This window comes from Chiloscyllium plagiosum, unplaced genomic scaffold (assembly GCF_037043375.1).
Source record: "Chiloscyllium plagiosum isolate Xiang-an unplaced genomic scaffold, Cpla_swu_hap1 HiC_scaffold_17, whole genome shotgun sequence".
Classification (NCBI taxonomy): domain Eukaryota; kingdom Metazoa; phylum Chordata; class Chondrichthyes; order Orectolobiformes; family Hemiscylliidae; genus Chiloscyllium; species Chiloscyllium plagiosum.
The window spans coordinates 36,192,978-36,216,703 of NW_028270155.1; the positions used below are offsets into that span (position 1 = coordinate 36,192,978).

The following is a 23,726-nucleotide window of genomic DNA, read 5'->3' on the forward strand; positions in this document are numbered from 1 at the left end:
TCTCTACCACAGAGGACTGAGGAAGCTCAGTCATTGAGAATGTTTGAGGTTAAGAGATCGATAGATTTCTGATTACTTGCAGTATACGGGGTTATGGGGTAAAAACAAGGACTGCAGATGCTGGAAACCAGAGTCCAGATTAGAGTGGTGCTGGAAAAGCACAGCAGAGATGACACCAAAATTGGAGGTGTAGTGGACAGTGAAGAGGATTACCTCAGATTACAACAGGATCTGGACCAGATGGGCCAATGGGCTGAGAAGTGGCAGATGGAGTTTAATTCAGAGGTGCTGCATTTTGGGAAAGCAAATCTTAGCAGGACTTATACATTTAATGGTAAGGTCCTAGGGAGTGTTGCTGAACAAAGAGACCTTGGAGTGCAGGTTCATAGCTCCTTGAAAGTGGAGTCGCCGCTAGATAGGATAGTGAAGAAGGCGTTTGGTATGCTTTCCTTTATTGGGCAGAGTATTGAGTACAGGAGTTGCGATGTCATGTTGCGGCTGTACAGGACTTTGGTTAGGCCACTGTTGGAATATTGCCTGCAATTCTGGTCTCCTTCCTATCGGAAAGATGTTGTGAAACTTGAAAGCGTTCAGAAAAGATTTACAAGGATGTTGTCAGGGTTGGAGGATTTGAGCTATGGGGAGACGCTGAACAGGCTAGGGCTGTTTTCCCTGAAGCGTTAGAGGCTGAGGGGTGACCTTATAGAGGTTTACAAAATTATGAGGGGCATGGATCAGGTAAATAGGCAAAGTCTTTTCCCTGGGGTCGGGGAGTCCAGAACTAGAGGGCATAGGTTTAGGGTGAGAGGGGAAAGATATAAAAGAGACCTAAGGGGCAACTTTTTCACACAGAGGGTGATACGTGTTTGGAATGAGCTGCCAGAGGATGTGGTGGAGGCTGGTACAATTGCAACATTTAAGAGGCATTTGGATGGGTATATGAATAGGAAGGGTTTGGAGGGATATGGGCCGTGTGCTGGCAGGTGAGACTAGATTGAGTTGGGATATCTGGTCAGCATGGACGGGTTGGACCGAAGTGTCTGTTTCCATGCTGTACATCTCTATGACTCTTTGAGGTCGGGCAGCATCCGAGGAGCAGGAAAATCAACGTTTCAGGCAAAAACCCTTCATCAGGAATAGGATTATGGGGTGCAGTGACTAAAAGGCACTGAAGTGTTTAATCAGCCATGGTCATATTGAATGGTGGAGTAGGCTTAATGGATGAATGGCCTATTCCTGTTCCTATATGCCTGTTCATTAGTCACCTGGAGGAAAATTACATGGATTGACTGTTGCCATTGTGACACCTGAGCCAATCTTTGGCATGGCTGGAAATGTGTTGCTGGAAAAGCGCAGCAGGTCAGGCAGCATCCAGGGAACAGGAGAATCGACGTTTCGGGCATAAGCCCTTCTTCAGGAATGGCTTATGCCTGAAGAAGGGCTTATGCCCGAAACATCGATTCTCCTGTTCCCTGGATGCTGCCTGACCTGCTGCGCTTTTCCAGCAACACATTTCCAGCTCTGATCTCCAGCATCTGCAGACCTCACTTTCTCCCCAATCTTTGGCATGAACAGCAATGTTCGGAAGCTCAAAGGGAAAGTTCTGTCTCTGGAATTACAAAGTAGGAAATCTTCCTATTTAAGGCAGCTATTCCCTTTTCTAGTCACTATCACTGTTTGCAGCTGACAGTCATACCACACTATGTGTCAACAATTGGAAATCCAACCCAGAAATCTCAGAGGACAGTAATTTAAATCTGAAGGTTGGTTACACTCATTCGTTCTATTACAGTAAATTGACTTGTGGAGTATTATTTCTCTTAAAATCAGTCAACTGCTTTCAGTAAACAATTGTAACCAGACTGGTTTTGAAGATTTTCTTTGGTAACTGTGAACTTCACATAAAATTTACAGCTTGAACTGTATTTCATTATTAATTTGATTTTTATTTTGTGAATTTTGGTGATTAATACATGTGAGTGGCAGTGCTGGAAATAGAATTGACTGTGAGATAATAGGAAGTAGACCTTGAGCTTTAGTGCTGCAGTTACATGCTATGGCACCTTGTTATTGGTTATTGAAACATTCAAAAGTATTTCTAATGCCCAGTTAGCTTCAGTGAGTCCTGATTTGTCTTTAACCTCAAGCAATAACTTTTCATTCATATAACTTCTCAAATGTGTTTGGTATGTTGAAAGTAGTTGTGCCTATTTAACAAAGATATGTTTCACAAACTACTTACTGAATTAGATTTATATTGAACCATCATTTCCTCTTCACACTGTTGGATAGTTACCGTTTTTGAATTTGGTGGTATACTAATATCGTGTCTTGATGGTCGTGGCTCTAGCTTTACATTCATTCTCAGGGTCTCCAGCCTTTGTACATTGGGCTCAGAGGGACTCATAGGTCTGGAGTTCTCTTTATTTTGTACAGTGGGTTTTAGCCTCTGAACTCCATAGCTGAGAAAGTCTGGATGATAATCTTCCATCATGTTTTTGGAGCTGAAATTACTGTAGTGTTTTTCTGAAAATGTATCTTGCACATAGGAATCCATGCGTTGAAGGGGCTTCATTTCCATTTCATAGTTACTAAGTTTTTCTTCATCCTGCTCATGCAGCTGGCTACCTGAATCATGATTATGCAACCGATAGGATGTCCATGAAAAAGTCGGTGAGTCTGTACGTTTTCTGTCAGTGGGTCTGTGTTTGTATTTGCATTCGTTACCTCTTTCCCTGATCTCCTCGGCTATTGATGGTGTGTTTGAGTGGCTGCTTCCTTTGTTTGCTCCCCTTCGATTGCCCGATCGTGGCTTATCATTCCAGATAGTAGGTCTTGGGTATTCATCCCTTCCTCCTTCCAGCAGCACCTGAATGTCTTGCCCTTTGTCATGTTCTAAATTCACCTGTCTTACAAGCCTTGGATTCTTTTTTCTGTACTTTGGTGGTGAGGTTGATGGTGAACTGGATGATCGGCTTGGCACAGGGCTGTGTTCTGGAGTAAGATCTGGAGGTGTTGTTCCCTTCCTGTAGAGTTCTGGACTTTCTTCCTGAGGTGGACTTTCTGATGAAATTCTGTCTATCTCATTTTCAGTTGAGTTCTGGTGTTTCGGTCTTTGATACTCAATTCCTGATGGGAAAACAATTACATTATTAAACATCCAATAAATCTTCAATATGAAGACTCCTAATCCTTATCACTGAATATTTTTATGATTATATAATTCCTTACTGATATGATTATGAAAGGGCAAGCCTGTGGTATCTCTGATCTATTATTATGGAATACAAAGCCTTGAGATACTTACATAATGATAACCATTATCCTTGTTTGAAAACCTTTTTTGATACAATGAACAGTACAGTAAACTCTTGATCACTCAAATCCTAGGGGATCCAGTAACAAATTTCTGTAAAGTCAGAAGTCACACAACTACAGGTTATAGACCAACAGGTTTATTTGAAATCGCAAACTTTTGGAGCACTGTTCCTTTGTTGGGTGAAGTAACGAAGGAGCAGTGATCCAAAAGCTTGTGATTTTACATTAACCTGTTGGACTATAACCTGGTATTGTGAGATTTCCGACTTTGTCCACCCCAGTCCATCACTGGCACCTTCACATCAAACTTCTGCAAAGCAGAGCTTTGTGACCTTCAAGTAGGCCCCTTTTCTGATTTAGGAGAAAGTGAGGTCTGCAGATGCTGGAGATCAGAGCTGAAAATGTGTTGCTGGAAAAGCGCAGCAGGTCAGGCAGCATCCAGGGAACAGGAGAATCGACATTTCGGGCATAAGCCCTTCTTCAGGAATGAGGAAGGTTTGTCCAGCAGGCTAAGATAAAAGGTAGGGAGGAGGGACTTGGGGGAGGGGCGTCGGAAATGCGATAGGTGGAAAGAGGTCAAGGTGAGGGTGATAGGTCAGACTGGGGTAAACCATCATCTCCCAGACCATCCATAACCTCATCACCTCGGGGAATCTCCCATCCACCGCCTCCAACCTCATAGTCCCACAACCCCGCACCGCCCGCTTCTACCTCCTGCCCAAAATCCACAAACCTGACTGCCCCGGCCAACCCATTGTCTCCGCCTGCTACTGCCCCACCGAACTCATCTCCGCATACCTCGACATGGTCCTGTCCCCCTTAGTCCAAGAACTCCCCACCTACGTTCGGGACACCACCCATGCCCTCCACCTCCTCCATGATTTTCGCTTCCCTGGTCCCCAACGCCTTATCTTCACCATGGACATCCATTCCCTGTACACCTCCATCCCCCATCACGAAGGACTCAAAGCCCTCCGCTTCTTCCTTTCCCGCCGTACCAACCAGTACCCTTCCACTGACACCCTCCTTCGACTGACTGAACTGGTCCTCACCCTGAACAACTTCTCTTTCCAAACCTCCCACTTCCTCCAAACGAAAGGAGTAGCCATGGGCACCCGCATGGGCCCCAGCTATGCCTGCCTCTTCGTAGGATATGTGGAACAGTCCATCTTCCGCAACTACACTGGCCTCACACCCCACCTTTTCCTCCGCTACATCGATGACTGTATTGGCGCCGCCTCGTGCTCCCACGAGGAGGTTGAACAGTTCATCCACTTCACCAACACCTTCCACCCCGACCTCAAATTCACCTGGACAGTCTCAGATTCCTCCCTCCCCTTCCTCGACCTTTCTATTTCTATCTCAGGCGACCGAATCAACACGGACATCTGCTACAAACCGACCGACCCCCACAGCTACCTGGACTACACCTCCTCCCACCCTGCCCCCTTTAAAAACGCCATCCCATTCTCCTAATTCCTTCATCTCCGCCGCATCTGCTCCCAGGAGGACCAGTTCCAAAAACATACAACCCAGATGGCCTCCTTCTTCAAGGACCGCAATTTCCCCCCCCCGACATGGTCGACGATGCCCTCCACCGCATCTCTTCCACTTCCCGCTCCTCCGCCCTTGAGCCCCGCCCCTCCAACTGCCACCAGGACAGAACCCCACTGGTCCTCACCTACCACCCCACCAATCTCCATGTACAGCGCATTATCCGCCGTCATTTCCGCCACCTCCAAACGGACACCACCACCAAGGATATATTTCCCTCCCCTCCCCTATCAGCATTCCGTAAAGACCACTCCCTCTGTGACTCCCTCGTCAGATCCACAGCCCCCACCAACCCAACTTCCACTCCCGGCACCTTCCCCTGCAACCGCAGGAGGTGCAAGACTTGCGCCCACACCTCCGCCCTCACCTCCCTCCAAGGCCCCAAAGGAAACTTCCATATCCGCCACAGATTCACCTGCACCTCCACACACATCATCTATTGCATCCTCTGCACCCGATGTGGCCTCCTCTATATTGGGGAGACAGGCTGCCTATTTGCGGAGCGTTTCAGAGAACACCTCTGGGACACCCAGACCAACCAACCCAACCACCCTGTGGCTCAACACTTCAACTCCCCCTCCCACTCCACCAAGGATATGCAGGTCTTTGGACTCCTCCATCGCCAGACCACAACAACACGACGGTTGGAGGAAGAGCGCCTCATCTTCCGCCTAGGAACCTTCCAACCACAAGGGATGAACTCGGATTTCACCAGTTTCCTCATTTCCCCTCCCCCAACCTTGTCTCAGTCAAATCCATCGAACTCAGCACCGCCTTCCTAACCTGCAATCTTCTTCCTGACCTCTCCGCCCCCACCCCAGTCTGACCTATCACCCTCACCTTGACCTTTTTCCACCTATCGCATTTCCGATGCCCCTCCCCCAAGTCCCTCCTCCCTACCTTTTATCTTAGCCTGCTGGACAAACTTTCCTCATTCCTGAAGAAGGGCTTATGCCCGAAACGTCGATTCTCCTGTTCCCTGGATGCTGCCTGACCTGCTGCGCTTTTCCAGCAACACATTTTCAGCCCTTTTCTGATTTAACCAAACAGGCCTTCGAATACAGTCCATGTCAAATGCTAAATGATTAAAATAACAAATGAAAACACACTAAAACAATAAATGTATGAAAGTGTCTTTAGTCAGTTTGTTCACATCTTACAATGATGGAAATGTGCCGCTGGAAAAGCGCAGCAGGTCAGGCAGCATCTAGGGAACAGGAGAATCGACGTTTCGGGCATTAGCCCTTCTTCAGGAATTCCTGAAGAAGGGCTAATGCCCGAAACGTCGATTCTCCTCTTCCCTAGATGCTGCCTGACCTGCTGCGCTTTTCCAGCGGCACATTTCCATCTCTGATCTCCAGCATCTGCAGACCTCACTTTCTCCTCACATCTTACAATGGTCTGACCTTGTAGAAGGCAAGAGCTTTGATTTGAAAAATGTGGGATTTAGATCTGGAAGAGCTCTGTATTCCTTTTTACTTAGTGTATTGTCATTAGATGAGCACAATATAATCTGCCACGTTGTCAAGGCAATCTAAAAGGTTTTTGCTGTTTACATGATGCAGTGTAAAATCCTGGAGCACCTCTGCTGCTTTTCGGCTTCAGTTAGTGAGACAGATGTCTGAATGGGAAAGTATTCATTGCATCTCTGATTGTATGGCATCACTTAATTCCAGGCAAGTTTCAAAATTACCTCTACCAGAATTTCCATTCCAGCCTCGCAGAACCAAGCAAAAAGTACCTTAAAGTTTGATTGGTTTTACCCTGCTCCTTCTTTTTCCCATAATCTTGTACAGTTGTAATCTGTTTATACAAATAGATCCATACAAATGAAGAGCATGAATAGGCCATTCAACCAACTTGAGCCTGGATCCTTAATCTCAATGCCATATTATTGCTTTCTCCCCACACCCCTTGATGCCTTTAAAATCAAAACATTTATCTATCACCTTCTTGCATACTGTATATTCAGTGCCTTGGCTTCCATAGTTTACCACCATTTGAATGAATAAATCTTTCCTCATCTCAGTCCTAAATGCTGAATCCCATACTTTGATATTATGTTCCTTGGTTCTAGACTCCCCAACAAGGAAAACATCCTTCCTGCATCTAGTCTCCCACTGCTTAATCAAACCAATCTTTCCTCATAAGTCAGTCAGGTCGTCCCTGGGAGCAGCTTAATGAACCTTTGCGACACTCCATCTATGGCGAGTATTTCCTTTCTTAGGCAGGGAGACCGTAACTGTATGCACTACTCCAGGGGTTGCCTCACCATGGCCCTGTATAGCCCAGTGCAGTAGAAACAGTTGACAGTTATAGTTTCCATCACATCTTCTTTGCCTTTTTCATCAGGAACATGGTGCATTGTTAGTCCCATAGCGTGTAGGTAATACTTTCACCAAGTCCTAAAGAAGCCACCAGCTTTTACTATGCAGCCTCACCATGATGTATGAATCTGTAGCTAGTCATTAACTGATCTTGAGGCAGGAAGACCATCTTCAAACATACCTACCTCTAATCTAAGCTTGTACCTCCTTCCTGATCCCAAATAAACAAATTAAGTGCAGGAGTAAGCCATTAACCTTTTGAATCTGTTCCACAATTTGAAAGTTTATGGCATAATCTGATGTGGCCTCTAATTCCAGACTCCCACAGACCCCTCAACTCCTTTGTCATTTAAAATCTGTCTAACTCAGCTTTAAAAATATGAAATAACCCACATACACCACCCACATCCTTGCCTGTAGCAGGCATCTTATCCATTTAAATTTGCTATTCACTGCATAATACCTGATTTTAAAACATAAAAAGCATGGTAAACATTTCAGCAACCTAACTAAGGATGGTTGTTGGCCACTGAAGAAGCTATTTCATGTGCATTTGATATGGGGCTCACCCCCGGTACCACATCAGTATTGGAGGCCGCTGTCTCCAATCTGATGAAAGGTCATTGACATGAATTATTGACTCCATTTCTTTCTGTACAGATGCTTCTTGACCTGTGCATTTCCAGCATTTGTTCTTTTTATTTCAGGTTTTCAGCATCTGCAGTTTTGATTTTCATTATTAACTGATCTTATATTGTGTATACAAATTTCAATAGTGATTGTATTTCAAAATTAAATCAGTAATAAAGTCAATAGGGACATCTGAATGCTTAAAAAAAGATGTTACAAAAATGATATTTAAATTTTAAAATGTTGTATTTGGGGGCATTTACTCCATCAGCTACCCGTTGCATTTTAGAGTCCACTCGCCATCCTTGACTGGATGTCACCCCACCCTCTGGCCATTGATTAGTCAATTTATGGAAACTCACAACCACATACGTTTTCACCACATTGGGAATGCTCTGAACCCCATCTAAACCTGATGGTAGTTCCTGACATTTTCTTCAAATCCTGGAGAATATTTCTGTGAATGCAAATTAGAATCTTCTTACTCATCATCAAATTGTGCCACAATTTATTATATTGAATCTATTTCATCCTGATAATTTTTCTTTTGAGCTTATTTTCAATTCTTAAAGTTTTGTTATAATTATAACTGATATCTTTTCCTAACTGACTAACCCAGAAAAACTTCTTATTTGAGTCTGAAAATCAGAAGTAGAAATAATTCACCAGCTTTGAGTTGAATATAAAATGTCTATCAATTGTTAGAGTCCTAAACTTGAAAGAATTAGCAACCTCTTAGAGAATCATTTTGAAATCCAAGCACGGTAAGCCAAACCTTATTTTGAGGTCAATTTACCTGTGAAGATCTGAAGTTTTATGGAAGGGGACAACCATAATTGTTGTGTACTTAGCCATTGCATTTCCCTTAGAATAAAATACCAATATTGCACTTATTGATGGATTCTCCAAAAAGGTTCCTCATGTGAGAAGCCATAATTTATCATGCTTACAGACCTCTTGAGTATTACTTTCACATTCATTGTCACCATGAACAGAAACTCATGAATTCTTGAACTAACATTGATCAGTCAACATTGCAATATTTTCCCAGGTAGACAAGCTGTAAGCTGGAAGAACACAGCAAGCCAGGGGGCATCAGGAGGTAGAGAAGTCGACATTTCGGTTACACTCGTAACGTCGACTTCTCCATCTCCTGATGCTGCCTGTGTTCTTCCACCTCCTGCCTGTCTACTTTGGTTTCCAGCATTTGCAGGTTTTTTTTGTCTCTAACCATATCTTCCCAGGTAGCTATCTTCCAGAATATTGGTATCTGAGTATTTTGTGATCATATCAGCTATTCATAATTGTTTAGCTATTAACAATTCTTGTTCTGATTTTGAATTTGAATGTTATTGCATTTTGGTTTTTAGCAGTCACCTTTCCCAAATTCAATTCAACTCAACTCAATTTTGCTGGTTAAATATTATTCTCAATATTAATGCCTTCACCCATTTTCTCATTTCAATAGTTTTTTTGCCCCTTTATGACCAGCATAGAATGTAATCCAAACATCATCTCTGCAGACTGATCTCTGGAAGAGTAGTTCAGTGAGCCCATATTTGTGAACTATGGCAGCTGTCTCTTGTACCAAATATGTGCATCAGCTAGTATTCAACTCAATTCAACTAGTTCACTCAAAGTGTCAAGTCAAATATTACTCCAAACCAGACTCTAAATCTCTCTCATATATTCAAATTGTATTTTCAGGACTAAAATGAAATAGTTTTTATTTATCAATACAGAGGAACCTCGATTATCTGAATACCAATTATCCGAAAATCGGATTATCTGAAGGGAATCTCAATGTCCCGATGGGAACATTACATCAAAGACCTTTCCAATAATGATCGTGTCTTTTGTTTACAGTGATTAAACAGGCACCGTCTTCAAATGACTGTCTGCCCTCCCTCCAACCATTCCCACACTTTCCCTGGAATTCTACACAGGCGTGTACCCTAAACCCAGCTTCCCCAGATAATCTCAACCAACATTATCCTGTACAGGCAAAGGTGGAACATGTTAAAAAGTTGCAGAAAAATGTTGTGTGTGTACGCGTGCTGTTTGGAGACTTACCCCACAAAGGCAGCTGCAGCAGTCTTTCTGTTAGTGTACAGTCCAGCTGCCCCAGAAAGGGGGCGGGGCACGGTAGTTTGGGGCAGGGGGAGGTGTTGCATGGGGTTGGGGGCTGTGTTGGGGGGGTGTATATGTTGCAGGTGTTTGAGGAATGTTTTGCGGTCAAGGTGGAAGTGCTGCATGGGTTAGGGGCGGGGGGGGAAGTGTTGCATGGGGTTGGGGATGGGGGAGGTGTTGCATGGGTTTAGGAGCGGGGGAGGTATTGCACGGGTTTCGGGGCGGGGGAGGTGTTGCATGGGTTTGGGGGCGGGGAGGTGTTGCATGGGTTTGGGGAAAAGGGGAAGTGTTGCACGGGTTTGGGGGCGAGGGGAGGTATTGCATGAGTTTGGGGGCAGGTGTGGTGTTGCATGGGTTTGGGGGCAGGGGGGTGTTGCACGGGTTTGGGGCGGGAGGAGGTGTTGCATGGGTTTGGGGGCGGGGACATGTTGCATGGGGTCTGGGGGCGGTGGAGGTTTTGCACGGGTTTGGGGGCAGGGGGAGGTGTTGCAAGGGTTTGGGGGTGGGGGGAGGTGTTGCATGGGTTTGGGGGCGGGGGAGGTGTTGCATGGGTTTGGGGGCAGGGGGAGGTGTTGCATGGGGTTGGGGGTGGGGAAGGTGTTGCATGGGTTTGGGGGCGGGGAGGTGTTGCATGGGTTTGGGGGCAGGGGGAGGTATTGCCCAGTTTTGGGGGCATGTGGAGGTGTTGCATGGGGTTGGGGGCAGGGGAGGTGTTGCATGGGTTTGAGGGCGGGGGGAGGTGTTGCATGGGTTTGGGGGCAGGGGGAGGTGTTGCATGGGTTTGGGGGCAGGGGGAGGTGTTGCATGGGTTTGAGGGCAGGGGGAGGTGTTGCATGGGTTTGAGGGCAGGGGGAGGTGTTGCATGGGTTTGGGGGCAGGGGGAGGTATTGCCCAGTTTTGGGGGCATGTGGAGGTGTTGCATGGGGTTGGGGTGGGGGAGGTGTTGCATGGGATTGGGGGCGGGGGGAGGTGTTGCATGGGTTTGGGGGCAGGGGGAGGTATTGTTCGGTTTTGGGGGCATGTGGAGGTGTTGCATGGGATTGGGGGTGGGGGAGGTGTTGCATGGGTTTGGGGGCGGGTGTGTGTTGCACGGGTTTTGGGGGCGGGGGAGGTGTTGGATGGGTTTGGGGGCGGGGGAGGTGTTGCAAGGAGTCTGGGGGCGGGGGGGTCTTGCACGGGGTTGGGGGCGGGGGCGTGTTGCACGGGTTTGGGGGCAGGGGGATGTGTTGCCCGGTTTTGCGGGCATGGGGAGGTGTTGCATGGGGTTGGGGGCGGGGGGAGGTGTTGCATGGGGTCTGGGGGCGGGGGGGTGTTGCACGGGTTTGGGAGCAGGGGGAGGTGTTGCACGGGTTTGGGGGCAGGGGGAGGTGTTGCACGGGTTTGGGGGCAGGGGGAGGTGTTGCACGGGTTTGGGGGCAGGGGTAGGTGTTGCATGGGGTTGGGGCGGGGGGAGGTGTTGCACGGGGTTGGGGACAGGGGGAGGTGTTGCACGGGGTTGGGGGCGGGCGGAGGTGTTGCACGGGTTTGGGGGAGGGGGGAGGTGTTGCACGGGGTTGGGGACAGGGGGAGGTGTTGCACGGGGTTGGGGGCAGGGGGAGGTGTTGCAAGGGGTTGGGGGCAGGGGGAGGTGTTGCAAGGGGTTGGAGGCAGGGAGGGTGGAGTCGGGGGCAGGGTCTTGTGGGCTGATGTGCCAGTGCAACCTCCTGAACGGGGACCAGACTTTAAAAACTCCGAGCCCTAAAGGAAAGGCATTTAATCAATTAACCGAATAATCGATTATCTGAATGAAATAATGCCTGTCCATCATGTTCGGATAATCTAGGTTCCCTGTACTGAATTTCATTTAAAATCTGTCTACCTAATAGCTTAAAAATACTATTGCCCTTCCTCATTTTGCGTAATCAATAATACCTGATCCATAGAGGGAATGATAATAAAATAAAATTCTTGGAAAAAGTTGTTCAAAGATCTTGTCAATCCAGCCATCTTATTCACAGAAGTGTTTTTATTTCTTGCAGCCATTTTTTCAGGGTACAATTTTTCACTTTCTTGTCACGTACATCATAATGTGTAATAATCCTAATTATAGGGATAGGGTGGGTTGCTTCTGCCTGTAGTGTTCACAATACATTTGTTGCAGCAGAATCTTTACCAATATTTGGGGAAGCTCCTGTTTCATATTTTGCATTTATGATCGCAACAATTGCTAGAGTTGGCTCAGCAAGTTGTAAAGGCAGTTGCTATGATTGCCATGAGAACTTGGTAGATGGGTAGAGTATACCCTCAAATAATGTATTTTTGTCAGAATTAAAATCATAGTGCTGTATTTTCCCATATTTTTGATAAGTATCAATTCTGGGGAATTTATCTGTGGGTTTTCACTCTGTATATACTGACAAATTTTCTCACACAATTGTCCACTGAGGTAAAAATGCTCACCTGTGCCAATACCTTCCAATACAAACAGGCCCTCGCAACATTGTCACATAGCCGTTGAAACCTTACAGGAAAATTGGATTTTTTTTTTGTTTTTGCTGGGTTCTCCCAACGTTCCTACCATTGCCTACATCATTCAGATGCTGGGAAAACTCCATGCTTTGGTTATGTTTGTGATTTAAAATCATTGTTCAATCTGTGAATAGTGGCTCAAAGATGTAAGCTCCGGTATCTAGAGTTTACTGAATCTAACATTTGATAAAGGTACCTTTGCTTTCAAAACAAATGTCTACCTTGAAGAATAGCTATTTAGTTTGAACAACTGGTTCCTAATTCACAGCATGCATAAATACAAACCAAAATATTGTTCTGGTGTTGAGTTTTATATTGGCATAAAATTTACAATAATTACCTACAATATTTTTGTAATTTACAACATGTTTTACAGCAGAATATATTTTTCCTCAGGGTGTCAATATGATCAATCTATTCAGGACAGCAATTAAACCATCAGATTGTGTCCCATTTAGTTTGATGCATGGATCGCCCTCTGATAAAAAAGGTATTGCTGGTGAGACTCTATGACTCTATGAGAATACTTCTGACTGAAAACTAGAACTTTCTATTGGATAAAGCATGGACACCCAACGATGACAGGCACACTTAATGAAGTTATGGTGTAACAGTGAGACACTACTAGGATTGTGTCATTTGCGTCATATGATATAAACCATCTACAATTCCCATTAACTAATATGTAAATATGACACTCACATTTTACTTCTCAAGTTTCTTCCAAGCTTGTATTCAGCGTTTTGTGCAGGGTCAGCCAGTTTGTGGTCCAAATATGTATCAGGCAGGTCACAAGTGCAGTACTTAGCATAATCAATGATTACAAAGATTAGTAACAAAAGTACAACTCCTCAGAACTATGGGTGTATTCTTCAGGGATGAAGGCAGTGTTCATTGCTCCCATGTTGCCATTTAGACTCCTGTACATACTGTGGTGTCCAACATGACCTAACAGAATTTATTTTCATCTCAATACCCACACAGTATGAAACCATGAGCACTCAATCTTGTAATGCCTCATTCTTCATTAGCTCTCACATGGTGCTTTTGCTTAAGCTAAGAGGATGAAGAATGGAAATAAAGAAGGTGCAGTTCTTGGTGTTCATGTGCCAACTTGTGTCAGAATAGGGTATAACGAAACAAAACTGATACAATCAGCAGATTATCAAAAAAGTAACATGGTTCTTGGTATAACATGGCTGCACTGAACCTACCCACCATTCCACAAAACTTTCCATTGTAATTTATCTACATACACATTCAATAATTGTTTGGCATCCTCGTAATGAGTATGCAGCATATTTTACACATAACAGCTAAAGAAGCAAAATAATGAGAAAATTTCAATCAACATCAGTAAGTTGTCTTTAAAAAAGTCATTTCTGGAGGTTTAGTAACAGTTCCATGCCTTTTTACTCACTGCATGATTTGTAAATTTTGCCTCTCGGCCAGGATTCTGAGCTTTCAAATGAATAAGCTATTGAACCAAACTACAATATCTAATTTCATATCCCTTCAGTATAACCACTGATGGTTAGTTCTTCCTGATGCATGGACAGAAGCTCATTAAACCGTGAACTTATGTATTTATCTGTCTTATTCACTGCTCAGATGACATGTTAGAAAATGTAGGCTTGGACAGCACATTTGTTTTTGAACACATTTGGAATTAAAAGTGGAATTTTCCCAGCTCCTGAATAACATGGGCAATGGCAAGCCAGTTGGTAAAATGTGGCAAGAACACAAATATGAGATCAACAATGCTGAATAAAGAAAATCAGCTTTTCCACCACCAGTTTTAACAGTGAGGCAAAAAAAGACATGTTTGCATACACAAATATCTCAATATTACTGGATCTTGTCTCATTTCTGTGAGGATGGCTATTTTCCCAGACACTGGAGAGAAACGAGACAGTGGCAATTTCCAACTTGAAAGTTAGCTGAGGTTAGCTAATTGTTCCTCTGGGCCTCCACCTTGGTCAGTGTTCTCCAACATCTCAAGTTATACTGCATGGACAGCGTCCACCTGTATCCTTCATCCAAGAAAGCCAGCACTAGACATGCACCACCTTCACATCATCATTGTCCATCTCTGACTCACTAATGACACAGATCATTACTCCAATACTGCACTTAGAAGTGCACTTCTTTGTGATGCTGCTGTCAGGCATTCATTCCATGTATTGGAATAGGGTGCACCTCAGGGTTCTTAGCTTGCTCTCTTAGCACTCACTCACTTTCTGCCTAATTGGATGCCCATAGCATCTATGCCTTGCCATAGGCACTGTACCTCTACACTTACTGGCTCTCAGTAGTTCTGCTTTGTCTTGCCTTTTAGCAAAGACACAAAGGCAGGCAGCTTTTCATGTTTGGAAATGTGTTGCTGGAAAAGCGCAGCAGGTCAGGCAGCATCTAGGGAACAGGAGAATCGACGTTTCGGGCATTAGCCCTTCTTCAGGAATGAGGAAAGTGGAAGAAGGGCTAATGCCCGAAACGTCGATTCTCCTGTTCCCTAGATGCTGCCTGACCTGCTGCGCTTTTCCAGCAACACATTTCCATCTCTGATCTCCAGCATCTGCAGACCTCACTTTCTCCTCAGCTTTTCATGTTTGCCAGCTGTGATGAGTCAAGAGGGTGGACATGTAACTATCTGGCAGCATGCTACATCAACGTCATACTTATAGCATGTGCCAGTAGCTCATATATTAAAGAGACTCTGTTTGCTTCACTAAATGGCCATGTACAAAGTATAAGGGGAGTATTCCTAAACCAAGTTGGGAGAATCAGGAGAGGTCAGTCAGGGAAACCCCTGCCATAGTAAAGGCATAATTTGATCCCTCAGTCGGAATTTGGACACTGTCTGTCAGCAACTTAAGGTATTCAGGGTCAGGGGTTCTGTATCATTCCAATCTGGGGAATGGGATATGGTCAGTTCTGCAGTATCTGTGCAATAGGTCCAGGAATTAGCAGCAATTCAGTAGGCAAGCTGCACTGAGATTAGTCAGAGTCTGGTCGCTCATCAGTCAGAGTTGACATTCCAAGTCGATCAGGAGAGTGGACCACCATCAGTCATGGGATCTGTGATCCACCATGATTCACCAATCATCAAGAATGCTTAACAAGATCACAGCTGTGATGGGCAAGTTGGGGAAGTCAGTTGTGGGAATTCGAAGCAGCATGCTGGGATGCAAAGGAGGTCATAATTACGAAGGGAGAAATCTAACATAACAGGTGGGAAGACATTGGTGCATTGGAGGACACAGCTTACTGTGGGGCTGTGAGACAGGAGGTAGTGTCACCAATGATCACCACCATCTTGGCTTGATGAAGGTCTGTGCATCATGATGTTTGGTTCGAGGCACAGAAGTAATGTGAGGAGATGAAGACTTAATGAAAAAGTTGATAGGTGGAAGTAGGTAATATTTGGAGAAGTTGAGAATTGATGATGTTGACACAAAAGAACATGAAGGTTTGGGGGCAAGTCACCTGGATTAACAGGCTCAGCCTGCGAATCAGTCCATAAAGCATAACCTGTGTTGCCTTAAAACCTCATGAAAGTTGCAAATCTTAATGGAAATGAAAATGGCTGCCACCACACTCAAAGTGGGCTGCATAAACATTCCTTTCTCTGCTTATGGAAGTGGTTCAATTTGTGAGCAAGATGAGGCCTTTAAGGGGCAATTGCATCAATTAAATGCTTACTCAGTACAAGTTTAAGTTACCTTTAATCCCAGAATTCTGCATCTAAAATACATACAGTGACCAACTATGTTGTGTATAAATTCTGGCCACAAGTGAGCTTGATCATGTCATTGATAATTACAAATTGATCATAGTCATCTCTAAAAAGCAGAAGTGATCATAGACAACTTTAATCATGTCATCTGTGGGCCACAACTCACAGATAAGGGTATTGAGCAGGAAAAACATCACCTTCAGCAGGATAGAATGACATAGTGTTGCTCCTCTGCAACTAATCAGCATTCCAGATTCCAAACTGCAGCCAATTCGATTCACTCCACCTGACATCAAGAAACAGTTGCAGACACTGGCTACTGCAAAGGCTACAGGCCCTGACAACATTCTGGCAATAGTGCTGAAGAATTGTGTTCCAGAACCTGCTGTTCCCCTAGCCAAGCTGTTCCAAAACAGTTACAACACTGGCATTTACCCAACAATGTGAGAAATTGCCCAGATATGTCCTTTACATAAAAAGCAGGACGAGTCCAACCCAGCCAATTATCGCCCAATCAGTCTACTCTCAGTGACCACTAAAATGATGGAAGGTGTCATCAACAGTACTATTGAACAGCAGGTCAGCAATAACCTGCTCACTGACACCCAGCTTGGATTCCGTCAGGGCCACTCAGCTCCTGACCCCACTATAGCCTTGGTTCAAACTTGGTAAAAAGAGCTGAATTCCAGAGGGGAGGTGAGAGTGACAGCCCTTCACATCACATTCAACTAAATGTGACATCAAGTAGCCCTCGCATAACTGGAATTATTGGTTGGAATCATACCTGGCACATAAGAAGTTGTTTGTATTGTTGGAGGTCAGTCATCTCAGCTCCAGGACAACTCTGCAGAAATTTTTCAGGGTAGTGTATGAAGCCCAATCATCTTCAGCTGCTTCATCAATGACCTTCCCTTCATCATAAAGTCAGAAGTTGAGATGTTTGCTGATGACTGCACATTATCCAACACCATTTGCGACTCTTCAGTTACTGAAGCAGTCCATTTTCAAATGCAACAAGATCTGGACAATATCCATACTTGGCCTGACCAGTGGCAAGTAACATTTGCACCACACAAGTGGCAGGCCATGATCATCATCACCAAGAGACAATCTAACCACTGCCCCTTGTCATTCAGTGGTGTTACTATCACTGAATCCCTCACTATGAACATCCTTGGGGTTACAATTGTCCAGAAACGCAACTGTATTTGCCACATAAACACAGTAGCTACAAGAACAGGTCAGAGGCTAGGAATACTGTAATGGTTAACCCATCTCCTGACTCCCCAAAGTCTGTCCACCATCAATGAGGCACTAGCCAGGAGTGTGATGGAATACTCCCCACTTGCCTGGATGGGTGCAGCTCCAACAACACTCAAGAAGATTGGCACCATTCCAGGCAAAGCAGTCCACTTGATTGGCATTACATCCACTCATTTCAGCACTGACACTCAGTAGCAGCAATGTGCACTATCTACAAGATGCACTGCAGCAATTCACCAAAGATCCTCAGACAGCACTTTCTTCTAAACTCACAACCACTTCCATCTCGAAGGACAAGGGCAGCCATTACTTGGGAAAACCACCACAAGTTCCTCTCCAAGGGACTCAGCTTACTGATTTGGAAATATATCATCATTCCTTCACTATCACTGGGTCAAATGCCCAGAATTCCCTCCCTACTGGCATTGTGTGTCACCCCACAGCAGATAGACTGCAACAGTTCAAGAAGGCAGCTCACCATCATTTTCTCAAGGGCAACTAGGGATGGGCAATAAATGTTGGCCAATCAGTGACACCCACATCCCACAAAAATGAACAGAAAAGGACTTAATCAACACCTACTTCCAATCATTGGGTGAAATCCTAATTTGTTGGCTATAAATTTATTGTTTTTTGTAAAGCAAATCACCCAGTTATTCCTAGAAGCAAGTTTTGTTAGTCTTTTCTTCACTTCTCCTACTGTTTGATAAAGGTTAACTTTAACAACTGACACCAAAATTGGTGGTATAGTGGACAGCAAAGAAGGTTATCACAGCTTAAAAAAATCTCGATCAATTAGGTCAATGGGCTGAGGAGTGGTAAATGGCGTTTAATTTGGATAAATGTGAGGTATTCCATTTTGGTAATACAAACAAGGACAGGACTTATACAGTTAATGGTAGGCCCTGTGTAGTGTTGTTGAAGAAAGTGACCGAAGGATTCAGGTGCATAACTCCTTGAAATTTACATCACAGGTAGATAGGGTGGTTAAGAAGGCATTTAGCTTGCTTGCCTTCAATGCTCAGATCTTTGAGTATAGGAGTTGGGACATCATGTTGAGGTTGTCCATGACATTGGGGAGGCCTCTTCTGGAGTACTGTGTGCAGTTCTGGGTGCCCTGTTATATGAAGGATGTTATTTAACTGGAGAGGATTCAGAAAAGATTTGCAAAGATGGTGCCAGGAATGGAGTGTTTGAGATATTAAAATAAAATGGAAAGAATGGGAGTTTTCACTGGACCATAGGAGGTTGAGGGGTGACCTCACTGAGGTCTATAAAATCATGAGGGGCATAGAAAAGGTGAATGATAAGTACTTTTCCCTTTGGTGGGGGACTTCAAAACTAGGGGGCATATTTTTAAGGTGAGAGGAGAAAGGTTATAAAATCATGAGGGACAACCTTTTTACATAGGGATTGATTTCTGTGTGGAATGTACTGTCAGGAGAAGTGGTGGATGCTGATACAGTTGCAATATTTTAAAGGCATTTGGATAAGTTCAAGAATAGGAAAGGTTTGGAGGGATATGGGCCAAGCACAGGTAGGTGGGACTAGTTTAGTTTGAGAGTGTGGTCGGCATGGACCAGTTGGACCGAAGGGTCTGTTTCCGTGCTATATGACTCCAAGACACAAAATGATGCTTGCTCATTAAACAATGACAAAGTGTTATGCAACATAGGGCATTGGAAGGAGTAGCACTCCTGCAGACAGTGCGCTAACATTTTATGGTGTTAATGATAGGTTGCCTCTGTAGCTCCATTCCCATAGCTGCTGTTCTTTGCCAGTCGATCAGACAGGTGACAGTGTAAGGAGATAATACATTTACAAATATGAGATTCTGTTTCCAAGGAAATGTTACTTGTGCTACCGATGTGCTCTCAGAAGCAAATCTCTCCAACTACATGTGGCATGGGGTGATACTCCAAGCTGGCAGCATTTTACCTTGTGCACAGCTGAGTTTTAAATATGGTGCCAGTGCTGTGAATCCCAGAAGGTCCCAGCAGTGGCAAGTATTTGTACTATTGTGAGTGCACAGCAGTGTGATCATGTCTTTGGGGGGTGCACTGCTTATATAATAAAGTGAGCAGCAGAAAATTGCATGAGATGATTTGCTGAAGCTCCTGGAGAGAAACGTTTCATTCATACTCCATGAAATTGACAATTAGGACTGAATTTTACCAAAAATCAGCTAAGTATCTGTATAAATCTGTAAAGTACAGTTTACTGATCTTTAAATTCCATCTGATAAATTCCTCCTTTTAATGTTTTATCTTTCTGTGTGATGGGACCAAGTAAATTCATGAAGGCTGTTTGCTTGACATCACATGTTTATTATCTCTCAGAGTTAGCAAGTAATAAAATTGTTCTTTCTTTCATTCTAGAAAAACTTGTGATTGGTTCCTTATTCCTTGCAATAAAACGTTACATTTTAATATGTGAAATGCATAGCCTCATGCTAGAAAGAACTTAAGTCAATCTTGTAACCAACCAAAGAAGCTGAAAAGTGGGGACTGGGTCCACCCCTCCTCTCACCTGATCATAATATCTTTTTCTAAGCCTATACACAAAGAAAGTGAAAATTAGAGGGAAACAGTGATTACTCTCCTATCCTAGAATTCAACTTACCCCATGAAAAATTATGTGAAAAAAAGTTGCTGCCCAGGCCTCAGTGAATTCCATGTGACTATACAACAAATATTGTAATTGCACTCAAATACTCATAATGGGAAATTTATTGCTAAAACATTCTGCTGAGTTTCAGCAATCAATCCCAAAACCGACATCTTTCTACCTAAGCACAGATCAGAATGGCAACCAGCTAAAACTTGCTGACTGGGATTTCGTGATTGGCAGGTTGCAAGAAACTATCAAAGTTTCAATATACTCAGCAATTTAATTCAGATGCTGACACTGAGCAAGAGAGGAACATAATCTTCACGTGACAATAAATAAAGAATTAGACCTTCTGGCACTGTGGAACAAAATAATCAGAGCTAAGCTGATTATATCCTTTATTTTCAAAAAAAAAGGTTTAAGTAGGTGAAAACTCTGTGCTACCTTTAAAATCAGCTGAAATTACAAAACGTGCAGCTTATGAATTCAGTCTTTCACTGCAAATACCAATGGGCCAGCCTTATTTTATTTATGATTCCCTACTTCAGAATATTAGCATAAACAATGTTATCTTTTACAAAATTTGCTATTACACGATGAAGTTTGGCAAATAATTTAGAATAGTGCTGTATGAATACATCCGAGATTTCTCTCACTCCACAGGTTAGGCAGGAACATCATTAATTTATTCTTAAATGTCTACTAAAACAGTCAAGAAATACTTTAGGTGAATACCCAGATTAATAGGTCAAGGGATCATTTCAAAATCTTATTATTCTTTGTTAAAATTTTCAGAAGATAATTTCAGCCATTTAAATTGGAACAGGAGTCGGCCAATCAGCCCATCAAGCCTGTTCCATGATTAAATGAGAGCATGGCTGTTCTGTGATCTAACTCCATATATCTGTCCTTGGCCCATATGCCTTAATACCTTTGCTTAACAAACATTTATCTATCTCAGATTTAAAATTATCATTTGCTCCAGCATCAACTACCATTTGTTGAAGAGAGTTCTAAACCTCTACCATCCTGTGTGTAGAAGTGCTTTCTAACACCCCTTCTGAATTGTCAGTCCTTAACTTTTAGACTGTACTTCCTAGACCTAGAATCCCCAGCCTGTGGAAATAGTTTATCCTCATTCAGCCTGTTTTTTCCTGTAAATGCCTTGAAAACTTTGATCAGATCATGTCTTAACCTTCTAAAACTTTGAGACAAAATAGGCCTAATTTGTCATAACTTAACCCCTGAAGTCCGGGTGTCATTCTTGACTCCTTCCAAGACCAATATTTCCTTCCTGAGGTGTGGTGCCCAGATCTGCTGATGGTACTCTAGTTGGGATCTAACTAGGGTTTTATATAACTGCAGCAGAACTTCTGCATCCTTGTAGTCAAGTACACTAGGTATAAAGGTGTTCTCGATTATTTTTTGCATATGTTTGTGATATTTTAAAGATCTATGCGCCTGAACCCTCATCCACTAGACACCCACTTTTTTCACTTCATACCCTCCAGAAAGAACCCTGATCTAACCTTCTTGGACCAAAATGGCTAATGTCACACTCGCTCACAGATTTGTCAGATTACATAGAAGTGCAGTAACACAAAGAATAGTAATCCTGCTTCACAAAGCAGTTAAAGATCAATTTTGATTAGATTCCCGACAGTGTGGAAACAGGCCATTTGGCCCAACAAGTCCACACCGACCCTCCAAAGAGTAACCCACCCAGACCCATTCCCCTGCCCTGTATTTACCCCTGACTATTGCACCTAACGCTATGGGCAATTTAGCACGGCAAATTCACCTGACCTGCACATCTTTGGATCATGGGAGGAAATCCACACAGACATGGGAGAATGTGCAAACTCCACACAGACAGTTGCCTGAGGCTGGAATTGAGGAGAAAGTGAGGTCTGCAGATGCTGGAGATCAAAGTTGAAACTTTATTGCTGGAACAGCACAGCAGGTCAGGCAGCATCCAGGGAACAGGAGATTCGACGTTTCGGGCACAGGCCCGAAGAAGGGCCTGTGCCCTTCTTCCTGAAGAAGGGCCTGTGCCCGAAACGTCGAATCTCCTGTTCCCTGGATGCTGCCTGACCTGCTGTGCTGTTCCAGCAATAAAGTTTCAACTTTGAGGCTGGAATTGAACCTGGGTCCCTGACACGGTAAGGTAGCAGTGCTAACCATTGAGCCACTGTGCTACCCAATTTGCTCCTGTGAGTTTAATGCTCCACGAACAATCATCTGAAAGGAAATTAGTTTTTGTCAGAGAGGAGTATTCTTAACTAATTGGAATTATTCCAGCATCAATTCATTTAGGTTATCTAGAATCTGCAAATTTTTTTATTCATTCACGGGATCTAGTGCCACTGGCCAGGCTTTATTACCCATCCCAAATTGCATTGCTGTGGGTCTGGAGTCACTCATAGGTCAGACCAAGTAGTGATGGCAGTTCCCAGTTCTAAAGGACATTCATGAACCAGGTTTTTTTTTCCTGACAATCAACAATGGTTTTGTGGCCATCATTAGACTCCTAATACCAAATATTTATTGAATTCAAATTCCACCATCTGCTGTGGTAGGATTTGAACCTGGGTCCCCATAATATTACATGGGTCTCTGGTTTAAATCATTGATAATACCACTAGGCCATCATTTCCCCATAATACACACAGACAAGGCTTACTGGGTTTGATACATGTTCAACATGTAATTTAATAAAAATGTTGTTTTAGGTGATGTTGGTGTTATTACCGAAGTATTTTTTTTTGTATTATTCTTTTCTGTTAAAACTGTTCTCTATTTTCATTTCCCTTTGCAATGTTATTTAATATTTTTATTGTGCAGAAGAACAAAAATATGTTGAATGATATGTAGAGAGTTCTGAGTAATCCAGGATGGAGGATGGGAAAAAAATTATTGCTGTAAGAGTTGCCCCTTTTTTGAGCTAACTTAGGCGTTGGAGGTGACTTTCTCAAATTCCAGGAGCAGCAATTACTGTTATATATGCTGTTGCATTGTTTTGGAACTTTGGAGATATGAATATAGATACAAGGTTTAATTTTCATTTGTATGAACTTGTTAATAGAATCTTAGAGCCATAATAATATCATAGTGTATTGAATTGAAAAGCAGGAGCTACACACAACTGGATTGCTCACTTTGAGTACATGATTGTAATGAAAACTGTTGATTTCTGTGTATCCTTCTCTAAAATAGAAACTTCAGGTCTCTAGAGTACTGAATCAGCTATGCAAGTCTGATTGTTTTACTTGTTTTGAAAATATTTCCTGTAGGAGACAATCATCAATTTTCTTCCAAGTAAGATGTTTTGCATGTGTCATAAAGATTTACAAATATAATTCTAGGTTTTTTGAGGCAAAGATTATTTTGCAGTCAGTTCTGTACAAAGATAATAATCTATTATTACTACCTGAGCCATGGCATAAGGTATAAAAGTTTAGAGAGTTGAATGTTTGGCTCAAAAATTGGTATGAAACAAATGGAGTTCAGTTCTTGAGACACTGGCACTATTATTGGGAGAAATGGGAGCTGATATTATTGGCACAATTTTCACTTGCACCATCCGCTGACCAGTGTTTTTCTGAGTCACAGGGAGATGTACCAGGCAGAGGTATACTTCTGAGGATCTA

At 43.5% G+C, this 23,726-nt stretch overlaps 1 protein-coding gene across 2 annotated transcripts in view; it reads right to left on the reverse strand.

The window, feature by feature from the left end:
- The window catches only part of jph3b (junctophilin 3b), a 171,169-nt gene that overhangs the window by 12,108 nt on the left and 135,335 nt on the right, over positions 1-23,726 (reverse strand). The window contains exon 4 of one of the 2 annotated variants that reach the window (XM_043706816.2): positions 2,297-3,129. In XM_043706816.2, coding sequence (XP_043562751.1) covers positions 2,297-3,129 — 833 coding nt within the window. Of the gene's footprint in view, positions 1-2,242; positions 3,130-23,726 lie in introns of both variants that reach the window. The other variant, XM_043706815.2, reaches the window with a different exon arrangement.